Source organism: Falco peregrinus, chromosome 1, assembly GCF_023634155.1.
Source record: "Falco peregrinus isolate bFalPer1 chromosome 1, bFalPer1.pri, whole genome shotgun sequence".
Classification (NCBI taxonomy): domain Eukaryota; kingdom Metazoa; phylum Chordata; class Aves; order Falconiformes; family Falconidae; genus Falco; species Falco peregrinus.
In genome coordinates, this window is record NC_073721.1 from 69,491,267 (window position 1) to 69,505,073 (window position 13,807).

The 13,807-nt window shown below is 44.3% G+C and overlaps 1 protein-coding gene across 1 annotated transcript in view; it reads left to right on the forward strand.

The window, feature by feature from the left end:
* The window catches only part of EGLN3 (egl-9 family hypoxia inducible factor 3), a 31,569-nt gene extending 18,169 nt beyond the window's left edge, over positions 1–13,400 (forward strand). Inside the window, exons 2-5 of the mRNA XM_055815767.1 lie at positions 3,276–3,395; positions 7,427–7,563; positions 8,263–8,336; positions 9,686–13,400. Coding sequence (XP_055671742.1) covers positions 3,276–3,395; positions 7,427–7,563; positions 8,263–8,336; positions 9,686–9,723 — 369 coding nt within the window. The 3' untranslated portion in view covers positions 9,724–13,400. The remainder of the gene's footprint in view (positions 1–3,275; positions 3,396–7,426; positions 7,564–8,262; positions 8,337–9,685) is intronic.
* Positions 13,401–13,807: the final 407 nt, after the last annotated feature.

Here is a 13,807-nt window from a genome sequence, read left to right on the forward strand (position 1 = left end):
TATAGGAATTTTTTTTTTTTTGTTCTGACACTCAACTTGCTCACCTGGTAAATGACTTGATTATTATGATCTACCCTCTGGTTTTTGTAGCTAGTCCATGCGCTGAACTGGCAAATACCAATTACCTAAATTAAGTCTGGGTCACGCATCTCATCTCCTGTTTCTTGTTTGCTTTGAATGAATCCAAAAGTAGTGCTAACAGCTGGAATCCCTGCTGAGGCCCGCTTGATCTGCTCTGGAGCTGCTCCAGCCAGTGCTCTGATAAAGCTTGATATCATTTCAACAGGCTCTAGGAGGACCAGAATGATTTCCCTTCATTGTTTAAGGTTTCATTCAAATATTTGTCATGCCAGGAAAAAGGATATTTCACTTTGCTTTTCTCCCTTCACTGCTGCTACTAGAAAACTTTTTTTCTCTTTTTTTAAAGTTAAGCTAGAGTGTGGCCAGTGCTGTTGGATTCTATGGGGAATTGTTCTACTGCTTCATCCCCTGGGACTCTATGTCGCAGTTGCAAAAGGTGCACGCTGTAAATAAATAATGCATAAATATCTGAGTCAAAGCACATATTCTGCTAAGAGAACATATTATGTGGGGGAGGCTGGGGAAAACTCTGGCCCTCTGCCCAGATTTTGGTAGTAAGTAAAACACCAAAGTCCCTTTAAGGATCTGGCCTGCAGTCTGTTCTTCTTTCAGCAGCTTTTTGGTTGTGGCATTAAAAAAATTGTAGTAATATTGGATTGATTTTTAGGCAGTTCAGTAATCTTGGAGTAATGTCTGCTCTCCAAAGAGACCTCCTTTGAGCCTCCATAATTTTGTCTTGTACATCAACTTAAAAATGAGGTATTATCAGTCAACAAAGTTTTATTCCTGCCATGCATCATCCCTCTGGTATGATTAGCAGAGTTGTGCTGAGGCGAGCCTCATGCTGGCTAGGTAAGGCGTGCGTCCCCTTGGCAGCAGCCACGCTCCCCCGGCACAGCTCTCCCTGCCCGCCTGTCTGCTGGAGTCGCTGCGCCCTCTCCTCTGCGCTCTTGGCTCCCAGGGTGTGTTGGGGTTGCATGGCACCCCCATGTTTTGGTAGTGGGGGGCTATGTGGTGGCTTGTGTGAGGAGCTGCTGGCAGCTTCCCCCATGGCAATGGAGCCGATGCCAGCCGGCTCCAAGACGGACCCGCCGCTGGCCAAGGCCGAGCCCGTTAGCGACGGTGGCAGCGCCTGGGGGTAACGTATTTCAGAAGGGGGGAAAAACCTGCACAATAAATCGCAGCTGGAGAGAGGGGTAAGCCTATGCGAGAGCAGCAGCGGCACCCAGGGCAGGAGGAGGCCGGGGGGCTCCAGGCGCCGGAGCAGAGACCCCCTGGCAGCCCGAGGTGCAGCCCCCGGTGCGGCAGGCTGTGCCCCCAGCCCACGGAGCCCACGGGGGAGCAGACACCCCCCCGCAGCCCACGGAGGTTCCTAGAGAAAAATCTGTTGCCTTTAGTAAAGCCTCTACTGTCAATCTCGTGTGCTGTCAGCTGTGCTTGGCAGGTTATTGTGGGTGGATCATGCAAGTGGTGCACAATCTCATCCTCGTTCTGTGGGACAGGTGTGTGCAAGACTCTTGTATCTGAAGTTAGGATGTTATGGGCTGGCTGGGTGGATGGAAAACTAGATGGGTAAAAAACTGGTTGGATGGTTGTGCTTGGAGGGTGGTGGTTAATCAGTCATATTATACCTAGAGGCTGGTAACAAATGGAGCACCACAGGGATCTCTCATGGAACCCGGCCTGTTAACCACCTTTATCAGCAACACAAAGCAAATGGCAGAGTGCACTCTCGTCAAGTGTGGAGATGGCACCAAACTGAGGGGGACCAGTTGATGCACTCAAGGGCAGGGCTGCCACTGAAAGGGCTGGAGGAACGGACCGACAGGAACCTTATCAGATTAAACATGGACAATGCAGAGTCCTGCCCCTGGGAAGAAAGAGCCCCCTGCAGCAGTACAGGCTGGGGAGCAGCTCTGTTCCCTGGGGACCCTGGTGGTCTTGGTGGGCAGTGAGCTGAACATGCCTGCAGCGTAACCCTGCACAACAGCATCCAGGGCACTGTTTACAGGAGCACAGCACATAGGTTGAGGGGAGTGATTACTGCCCTCTCCTCAGTCCTGGGGAAGAAACTGTATCTGGATACTGTGTCCAGTTTTCCAACCGAACTTAGCCCTTCATCTCCCATCACAGTTGTTGCTAATACTGTCAAGCAATGAAAGTATGTGTCAGAGGAGTGGGAACAAGACTTCTATTGCCACAGCTCTGTTGGAGTAAACTCCATGGAAGGTGACTGATATCACTTCCAAGTAGTCCCAATATTAAAGACGTGACTGAGACAAATATCAGGTATCCTGCACCAAGCAGTCTCACTTTCTCTTCCTTGCATCCTGCTTAGGCTGCAAATTGTGTGAACTCAAGTTTAATAAGTTTTTGCTCTAAAAACCCTTTTAAGACCTTGTGACTGTTGTGTGGTTTGGAGTAATTCATGTGAGGCTCGTCTCATCATTCAAGGTGAAAACTAAACAAATTATGAATTATGTGATTGTATCAGCAAGTCTGGAGATGATCAAAGAGAGAAGTATGCTTCTGAAAGCTGTTTGGTTAGTTCTGTGGTTCAGTCCATGAAAGCAAACATGCGCTGCCCTGTGCAAACACAGCACAAAGCTGCAGACTTTTGCAGACTTTGCTCTGTGGACTTCTACCCACATCTCCTGGGGACCCTCATTTTGTGTTGGACCATAGGGTTGTATATGACAGGGACTGAAAGATATGAATAGAGGAGAATGGTGGTGGTAAAGCAATCCCAGGATGTCATGCCTGCTACTTTCATTATGACTGGCAAATTGGTTTAGCAATGACTGCTCATCTTTAGAAACCCAAGCAAAATTTAGGTGAAACTGCCTTTGAAGTCGCATAGCTTGTAGAGAGAAATAAGCTTGTATCATGTATACTAGTGTTTTAGTTTAATTCAGTATTTTTGTCTCCTACTTTATTGTATATATTGTGAAATATAAAAGATATTTATTTCCAGTTTGGAATTTCACACTGGCTGACTCATCCAGTGAAAGAAGCTTGTGCAAAGATACCTTTTGTTGGTGTCTGCTGCAGGTTTTGCATTGATCATCTCAAAAAATACTGAGGCAAACTGGTGGTGGGAGAATGCTTAGCAAAGAAAAACTGCAGATGGGCAACCTGTAGGATTTGATTTTTATTATTATTTTTTTTAAATTAACGATCTTTTTATCTTTCAGGCTATGGTTGCTTGCTATCCCGGAAATGGAACTGGGTATGTTCGTCATGTGGACAATCCAAATGGCGATGGGCGTTGCATCACCTGTATTTATTACCTGAATAAGAACTGGGACTCCAAGGTGAGCAAGCCACAGGTTTGAGGCAGAACATGAAGGAAAAACTACTTCAGAAACAGAGCTCTGGAGCTGTCAGTTGCTTCTGTGACCTCTGTTGAACTTTCAAACAGCTGGTCCATTCTTCATTTCTACATTTATTTTCTTGGTGTTTATGGCAACCCTTTGGAAGTAAGAATCTGAACTGTTCCCTTATAATTCTCTCTCCCATCCCACACACATACTGTTTTGTTGCTATAGAATGAAGCTTCTAAGCACTGGCCTGCTGGCTTTTACACTTTGTTTAGAGGAAAGAACAATGAACCACTAGAAAAGAAAACATAATCCACTAAAGAATAAGTGGATTCTGGAAGCAGAATAAAATGACAGCCCAGACTTGGGGCTCTAGTGTTCTTGATACTGTTCCTTCAGGCTAACATGAAGAAGATCTTCAAATAGTTACCGTTGTGGCTTTCTTATTTCTGAAGTGATGGGACTTAGTAAGAGCATCGAGCACATGGCTTGGTTGGTCCTCTGCATCTTTGACTCCACCAGTGGGTCTCCTGACAGAACGGTGTGCTTGTAATACAGGGAGAAAGAAACTATAAGGCAATAAAGTCAGCCTTGAATTTACCATACCTTTACGTTAGAAACTGAATAAGGGTTTGTGAAATTACAGGATGACTCTTTACACTTTTATTGTCATAATGCAACACAAACCATTCATGGGGATTATCTATTAAAAGTTGCCAAATGTTTGTTTTGTCTCTAACCTGTCGTGGCCACTCTAGTTCGGTGCTCATTAAGCACATGTAAATACTATGAACCCCCAAAAGTGAGTTCAGATTTAGAGGCAATGTCAATGAAAAACACGCTGTTTGTGAAAAACACATTCCTTTATCGAGAGTACGACAGTGAAATACCTCAGTGTAATAAAATGGAGGATATGTGGGAGAATATGTGAATACCTAATTTTGTGCATTGCACTCTTACTCTAATAGTGAGGAAGCACCCAAGTGGATGAAGAAAGCTAACTGAAATCCAGGATGCTGGTGGAGAGTATTATATGTGTGTGATGGTAATCTTATGCAAATGCTGGAGGAGATGCAATATAACCATACCGGTCTTTGAAAGCAACCATGTTGCTTTAAACCTGGCCTGACAGTTTCTTACTGAGGTTTGCATGCCATGTGGAGGTGTGAAGTCGGGTCAGTGCTGGGCTGACAGCATCTTCCCTGCGCTCTGTGGTGCAGCATAAAAGCCTCTAAAGAGCTCTCTAACAGCAGCAGGGAGGAGGCAGAGTTCACCTGCATCTTTTGAAGTTCTACTGTGCGTTCAGATCGCCAGACATTTTCCCTGGCACACTCGTGGCATGTAGAAAGAGAGAAATGATGTGGTAGAGAAACCAGGCTATGCCGTAACTAGGGAAAAGACTGGCTGGGAGATGTAACAAACATCTCAGAAATGCATTATAAATCCAACAATAGAACAGACTTCAGTCTTCCCAGGGCATAAAAATTAAATCTTATGTGATCAGATGCAGGCTCTGAGATACCATAAGGAGGATCTAGCAATTGCTGGGATGAGGTGGAGCAGCTGGGAGGAGGCTGGGCAGGTGGAGCAGCCTTACCTGCCTTCTGGTATTCCCTGGTTCTAGAGATGTCACTGGGAGCTCAGGAGTTCCGCAGTGTTTGTTACAGGTCCAGTGTTGTCTTTATCTTGGTTCATTTACTTTAGCCAGATGTTTATCCTCATAGAATCATTAAGGTTGAGAAAGACCTTTGAGATAAAGTCCAACCATTAATCCAGGGCTGCTAAGTCCACCGCTAAACCACATCCCTAAGCACCGCATCTGTGTTTTTTAAACCCCTCCAGGGATGTGATTTCCCCCACTTCCCTGGGCAGCCTGTTCCAGTGCTTCACCACTCTTTCAGTGAAGAAATTTTTCCTAATATCCAATCTGAACCTCCCCTGCTGCCGCTTGAGGCTATTTCCTCTTGTACTGTCCTTTGTCTGGGAGAAGAGGAAGAGACCGACCCCCACCTGCCTACAGCCTCCTGTCAGGCAGCTGTAGAGAGCGATAAGGTTCCCCCCTGAGCCACCTTCTCTCCAGGCTAAACAACCCCAGTTCCCTCAGCTGTTCCTTGTAAGACTTGGGCAACAAAGCTGGTGAAGGGTCTGAAGCACTTCTCTGGACATGTTCCAGCACCTCTATGTCCTTCTTGAAGTGAGGACCCCAAAACTGAACGCAGCCTCACCAGTGCTGAGTACGGGGGGACAATCACTGCTCTTGTCCTGCTGGCCACACTGTTTCATGTAGCAGCCAAGATGCTGTTGGCCCTTTTGGCCACTTGGGCACACTGCTGGCTCATTCAGCCAGCTGTTAACAAACACCCCAGGTCCTGTTCCCCCAGGCAGCTTCCCAGCTGCTCTGCCCCCAGCCTGTAGTGCTGTGTGGGGCTGGTGTGACCCATGTGCAGGACCCGGCACTGAGCCTTGTTGAACCTCATATAACTGGCCTTGGCTCATCCAGCCTGTCCAGATCCCTCTGCAGAGCCTGCCTGCCCTCAGGATCAGCACTCCTGCCCAGCTTGGTGTCATCTGCAAACTTGCTGAGGGTGCACTCGACCCCTTAGTCCAGATTGTCGATAAAGATACTAAGCAGACCTGGTGCCAATACTGAGCCCTGGGGAACACCACCTGTGACCAGCCACCAGCTGGGTGTAACTCCATTCTCTACCACTCCTTGGGCTCAGCCGTGCAGCCAGCTTTTTACCCAGTGTAGAGCACACCCGTCCAAGCCACGAGCAGCCAGTTTCTCCAGGAGGATGCTGTGGGAGATGGTGTCGAAGGCTTTACTAAGTTGCAGGTAGACAACATCCACAGCCTTTTCCTCACCCACTCGGCAGGTCACCTTGTCTTAGAAGATCAGGTTTGTCAAGCAGGACCTGCCTGTTATAAAACCTGAGCTGGCTGGGCCTGAACCTTCAGTTGTCCCGCACATGCACTCAGGATGATCTGCTCTGTAACCTTCCCTGGGACTGAGATCAGGCTGATCAGGCCTGTAGTTCTCCAGATCCTCCTTGCATCCCTTCTTGTATGTGGGTGTTGCACTGGCTAACCTCCAGTCTGCTGGGACCTCCCAGTTTGCCAGGTCTGTTGATAAATGATGGAGAGCGCCTTGACAAATTCCTCTTCCAGCTCTCTCAGTACCCTCAGGTGGATCCCATCTGGCCCTATAGACTTGTGCATGTCCAAGTGGAGCAGCAGGTCACTAATTGTTTCCTCCCAGACTGTGGGGACTCATTCTGCTCCTCCTCATCCCCACCTTCCAGCTCAGGGGGCTGAGCACCCAGAGGGTAACTGGTCTTGCTATTAAAGATTGATGCAAAGAAAGCATTAAGTACCCCAGCCTCTTCCTCATCCTTTGTGGCAAAGTTCCCCCCCAACACATACATACTAAAGGATGCAGGTTATCCTTGGCCGTCTCGTGTCTAATGTACTTGTAAAAACTTTTTTTTTTTTAATCTTTTATGGTAGTGGCCAGCCTGAGTTCTAGCTGGGCTTTTGTCTCTCTAATCTTCACCCTGCGTAACCTCATGATGTCCTTATAGTCCTCCAGAGTTGCCTTCCCCTTCTTCCAAAGGCAGTAAACTCTTCCTTTTTTTTTTTCCCCTGAATTGCAGCCAAAGCTCTCTGTTCAGCTAGGCCGGTTGTCTTCCCTGCCAGCTCGCCTTTTGGCACGTGGGGACAGCTTGCTTCCACACCTTTAATGCTTCCTCCTTGAGGAACATCCAGCCTGGGCCCCTTGGCCCTTCAAAACTATATCCCAGGGAACTCTGTCAGCCAATGCTAAAACATTATAAACTCTTTGGGAAAAACAAGGTGGCCAAGAGATTTAGTGTGTCATTTTTCCGGTGTTGTCATATAGCTATCTCTGTTATCATTAGATGTTTATTCCCCGTTTGTCGGGTGCTGAGGAGGGAGAAATAAGTAATTGTTCACATTGGTGTGTGGGTGTTCGTAGGTGTAAAATGCAACCTTTCATTTTCTTTCAGCTGCATGGTGGAATACTTCGGATATTCCCAGAAGGAAAGTCCTATGTAGCAGATGTTGAGCCAATTTTTGACCGATTACTTTTTTTTTGGTCAGATCGAAGGAACCCACATGAAGTCCAGCCTTCTTATGCAACCAGGTAAGTAGCATATTTGGTATTGATATTTGGCCGGGAGAAAACAAACCATCCATTTTACCAATATTTGTACCTAAAATTATGGCCATCATTTGTTTGTTTAAGTACACATGTGCATTAAAAATAGATAGTTGGATTTGGAGTATTTTCTGTTTTTGAGTTACTGGGGATTCTCTCTTCAAATGAGGAAGAACAAGCTTGAATGATAAGATTCCTTGTGTGATGGAAAAAAAGCTGTTTTACCATTGACAGGAGAAATCTTCCAAGCCAGGCACAGCTATTTAGCTGGGAGATTCTGGGTTATACTTTTGCCCTCATAACACTATAGGGATTCTTGGGGCTACCATCTGTCAACAGGCTATGAAAAGCTGATGTGACGCAGGGCAACCCCTAAGTTGCCTGCAGGCGTCCCAGAACAGAAAAACCAGGCAAAGGTCAGTAAGCTGCTTTTGCCCTCTGTAACCAGGGGCTGTGCATCTTTTATGCCTCCAAGCAGAAATTCTCACCTATATTTCAATCTTACTTAAGAAAACACATTTCAAATGCTGTCTGTATGTGTCTATAAAGACGTGCCGTTTGCATCTTGTTTTTTTATCTTCTAATTGAGTTTTGGTTTTTTGCTTTCTCCATGAGCGTAGAGCTCCAGGACTCTTACTTTAATAGTGAAAGTTGAAACAAATACAAGATTTCTTTCTTTTATAGATATGCCATGACTGTGTGGTATTTTGATGCTGAAGAAAGAGCAGAAGCCAAAAAAAAGTTCAGGAACTTAACTGGTATGTTTCTTTTATATGTGTTCACCAGAAAGAATGTAGTGCATTTTGATACTTTCGAAGTCAGAGACAGACTGGGAATAGCTCTGTAGCTAGATGGGTGGGACATTCATTTTCAGAAAGCTCTTTCATCTCTAATCACTAGTCAGTTATTTTATGTGAAGTAGAGAAATAGTGACAGCAGAAGATTCAGGCCTGTCCCTAGTATCCATGATGAGTGTGATGGGGAACACGGGAGAGGTGATTTCTGATTTCTCTCCCAAATGGGCTGCTGAGACCGAGATTTTGTCCCACCCCAGGTGGCTGCTCCAGTCACTGGGAATCTCTAAGCTCTTGTTATTTGGGAAGTATATTTTGTCTCCTCCAAACTTTGTTTACAGAAAGTCATGAGACTTGCACCATTTCATAATCATGTCCTGGCCGAATAGGTCCTGTCTTCTGTATTAGTGAAAGGCAGCTGGGGCCTGCAGTAGTGCAAAAGGGATTTGTCTTTAATATAAAAGTAATTTCTGAGGGAGCATATTCATGATGACCTTGGAACGTAGAGATTATGAGTTGGAAGGGAACTAAGTTTAGAATATGTAAGTTCGTCTCTTGGCGAGTAGTTGCTAGAGTGATCATGGTGGACTTCAACAGCTGCCTACATTCAACTGGGTCTCACAGAAAGCTTAAAGTCAGCCCAGAGGCATTTCTGCAGAAGCCTGGGAAGAGGTGACCTCAGCTTTCCTAATAGCAGCCACGCTGCCATAGTAATGGCATGAGTAATGGACTGAGTTGTCCACATGTGCTTCAACACCCTGCCTGGGGCTATGCTCCAAGGTTTGCTGTTTGGAGGTGTTCGAGATCTGGTCTTCAGGGACTGCCTCAGGCAGTTCCTCAAAACACAATGTGGAAGGCACTTGTCTCTTAAAATGTGTGCTAGGCAGCTGGGGAGCAGCAAAGTCATAATTAGTCAAATGCTTTTCAGAGCAGAAGGTTGTTATCTCTCTAGCTGGTATGCAGAGCTTCAGCCTTAAAGGGGATCAGGAGCAAGGGGCCAAGAGTGGAGGGGGAAAGCATCACAGATCTAGAGTCTGAAAGTTCATTGGGCTACTTAAATACTTCATGAGTTACCTTCAGTTTCAACAAGGCAAACCCACAAAACTTTGGCACGAATATCTTAATTCATACATGCATCATACGTGGATTCCTACAGCATCTCAGTCCATGTAGTGAATTCATATCACAAGTCTGAAATAGAAAGTGCTGACCACTGAAAACAAACCAACTTTATTCTGTTTCTGAATTTTCCAATGAATGTTGTCAGAACCCTCTGGCTAACTGCCTCTCCTTCCTTCATCTTTTTGATGTAGATGCAAGGAAGAAAGAAGCGCCTCTTAATGAAGACTAATCAACAGTTCCTGAGCTCTTCGTGAGGAATTAAGATCCCAAAGATGACTTCCGTTTCCAGCAAACATGGGCAAATTCTTGTTATACACAAGAATGTGCTGGTTGTGTCTAGCATGTGCATTTTATATTGATGGTACTTAAGGCAGCCTCCTGTCATGCGTGCATCTGGCAGAAGAAAAACTTGGTTTTGATTTGCCTTTTGCTGGAAAAAGTTACCAGGGTTTAAAAAAAAAAAAAAGAAGGGGGGGGTTTCACTAAGCCTAGTGGTAGTGGCTCAGCCAACTGGCTTTTGATCTCTCTCGTAACCAAGATAACGATCATTGGAACTAGTGGTAAAAACCTGAGTCTTATTTGCACTTTATGGGGGAAAAATAATCTAGCTCAATGGGAGGGAGTTTTACAAGTTTAGAATTTGTGGCAGACTGCTAATGGGCAAGGAGAGGTATTGGCAATGTGAAATTAAACTGGATTGTTGTAGAGTGTTTTCTTATGGTCTGTCCCACATGGGCCTGTCAATGTACTGTTCATCACTCTGCTGCACAGAACATTGGCTCAGCTCTTCAATACCACGACTTTCCAAACAGATTTTTGTCTACACAGTCATTGCATTTCCTGGAGACTGTCTGCTTTTCAAGAGTCAAGTCCTAGCTGTGCAGTTGCACTGCCCTTTCTGTCCCAGGACCGAGGGAGAAGTAGTTGTGTATTTGTCCACAACTTTGTTAAACCATTTCCTTTCTGTTCTGAGCAGGATGGGCTGTACTTTTTCTATTTTCATGGTTTTGTAAAGCAGCTGTTTTCTCCCAAAAGTTTGGTAAACTTGGAAGGCTGGTGGCACACAATGCCTTGGCACTAAAGGCCAACACAACGGTAAAGTTAAGTGTTCCTTTTGTGACTTGTCCATCTGTTTTGTATGACACAGATATGAATCTGAAAGGAAAAGATATGTCTGGCAGTCTGACAAATGTATGATAAATAATGGGTAACTCTGACTTGATTTCTATTCTGGTTATCCTTAGTTAACACACTCATTTAACTTTGCACACATATGTAATTTGAATGAACCAGCAATTCAGTTTCAATTGATCTGTTACGCCAGGTAACTATTTCTGCTGTGCCCAAGCCACAAGATCAGAGTTATTCAAATGGCAAAGCACCTTTTTTTTTTTTTTTTTCCCCCTCTCCGTTTTTTTAAAAACTTATTAGACTCAATGAGTAACTGGTAAGCTATCTCCAATCTGCCTAATCTTCTACAACCAGCACTTAACTATGCAGTTCAGAATAGCTCTTAATGAAGCTGGGAGCTGGCAGTGGGTGTATTTATTACTCACGCTAATTGTTCTCAACCTAATATTCTCACTTGCATTCATTTTTTTTTTCTGGCTTTGTCAGTGTGTGTGTCAGACCCTACTAAATGTTCCAAATAGGTGCCCTCTTCAGTGTCCCATGTTGTCTGGTGCCACTTGCCTGCAGCAGTGAAGGTGATCTGAACCACCGGCCCCTGCACCAGCTCACCGTGCTGTGCTGGGCTGTCATGCTAGTGACGGGTCCGCGGGCCAGCTCTGTCCCACTTGAGCTAGGGAACGAAAAGGTAGTGTGCAATGGTAACTACTAAATGTCAGTGAAAGAAGGGCAACAACTGTATAGGACAGAAAAGAACCAACTTTCATGACATAAAAATGGTAATAGAAATGGAGCATTTTTAAGCAGTTCTGTCTCTTTATTTAAAAAAAAAAAAAAAAAGAAAAGAGAAAGCTGGGCATCCTTCAGCCTGCCCTTGAGTTCTGAATGTAAATACAATAGTGCTAACAAATCCCTCATTCTCTCTGGCTTCTCCCAGAGATCCAGCTATGGTCTTATGGGCTAGACTTTGTTTAGCCTGACCACCATGCACCTTAAGAGAGGATTATGAGGGACCACGTGTGAGAACTATTCTTACAACTCAAGACTAAAAGACCCCCAAATAATCTGATAAATGTCCTTTAATATTAGAAAAAAAACATTATTCCACTACGGTTGCTTCTGAGCAGCACAACATAGACTTGAAGAAAACTTCAGGGTAACTTGAAATTCTCATTCTGTAGCGTTCCTATGGGAGGAAAATGAGTTAGGGCTCTTCCCAGAGAGTGAGAGGTAACCCTCTGAAAAATGGGAGGTGTAGAAGAAGGGGGCCCACATTATGATTATTTAAAAAGGAAGGGGGGAACCCAACCTGTTGTACTACTATGCAAAATTGATAACGGCATGTTAATTTGAAATTCTAACATGATTTTAAAAGGGGGTAAAACAGCTAAAACAGAGCAGAACAAGTTTTGCCTTTAGAAACTGTAATCTTAAAACAAATGCACTAGAAAGAGATGTTAGCATACATCTCATTGGAGGCCAGAACAGTAGAAAAACTATAGGGTCGGAGGAGAAAGGCTTTGTATAAAGGTTGGAAAAGAAAGGTACTTTGGTTACCGCTATTGCTACCACCTGGCTTCAGCAGAGGTCAGCAATATGTGTGTGATGGATGGAGCAGTATAGGTGCATTTATTGTAAATAAAGTACATATTTTCATTTTTAGCCAATATCTTCCTGACCGAGATAGAGCAATTATTCTGTGGCAGAACGCATTGTCTTTTTCTTTATTAACACATATAATTAAGTACAAAAGAGGTTGAGGGCACAGGATTTTGAAACCAGTTCCAGGCCTTTAGCTTGTTTCCAAATCGGTGAGGTGATCTCCTGGAAGATGCTGTGGTTTAATTAGGGGGGAGGGCATTTCAAGGAGACTTTTCCCTTTCCTTGTTTTGTCTTCATGGCAAACACTTGGAAACATCTATGGCTCAACAGTGCTTGTCACCCGGTTGTGAAAAAGAGTGTTGTTATCTCTAAGACACTTTTAATTTTTAGTCCTCCAAAAGCTTTGCTATTTTTTGGTTTTTGTTTTTTTAACCTTTAGGTAATGTGCCTTCACCGTTCATATCTGTGAAGATGTTACATGCCACATGTGCATGTGATGCAAGTTTTTCATGGCTCTTTAAGAAATATGGTTGCCTTTCCAAATGCAATTGCATTGGCAAAATATGCAGAGCCACTAAGCCACAACTTCCAGCAGGTGGTTTTTGTTGTGCAGGGAGGAAAAAGGCCAGGAGACAGTACTGAAAATCAAGAGACTATTTTTATTCTTAAACCTGTAGCCACTGGCCTTTTGAGCAAAGTAGCCTCTAATAAATCTTATTTTCTCTAGATTACTTCTGATTCTATGAGGAATGGCCTCGGCAAAGTAGTGTCTAAAAAGATCTGTTCTTTTTTCCTTCTCTCTTTAAACGGTTTTAGTCCTTTCCTATTGTATTTTTAAAAATGTTGGAATATATTATATGTATTTTGTTGTTGTTGTTGCAAAATAGCTGGCTCTAACACCACTTGCATCTAGAAGAAAATGTATCTATTTGCAGGCAAATAACTAGTTCTACTTTGACTGTGATGTACTCCCAGCAGATATCTGAGAGTGAGTTATGACTACATCTTCTCTTGTCAGGTTGTATGCTGGTCAACAATGCTGGCACTTTGCATCAGATTGATATAGAAACCCCTTGTAGTATTTTACCATACATCACATTTTGTGTTACTATTAAAAAAAAAAAAAAAAAAAAGGCAAAACGTGGCAGGAGTCAATAAACACTGGGTCATGTTAAATGTTGTCCTGTGCAAATCTCTTCGTCTTGTGTCTCACCATAGCTAGGGTTGCAGCAGGTGGATGAAGGGTGGTGGTGATGCACGGAGGTGACACCAAAGTCCCCAGCCACCGCTGTGCTCCGCTGCCAGGGAGAGCTCTGTTTGTTGCCATCAGCTTGGCATGTTTCCTTGGTCGCTTCCTGCTATTTTGAAGTTATTTACCTTGCTAGTGACCCTCTTCTTGAAATGCCCATTTGTTTTCACACTCCTGTTGAATCAGATAACATTATCGTGATTTAATTGTTGTCTGGTAAGTTTTATTTTTAACAACATTCACATCCTCCTCCTGCTACTTTTCCAGCCCAAATCCCACAGTTTTCTCCTGCAGTCGTGGGCCAGGCTTCTCCCTACTCCCACTAACATTGCAG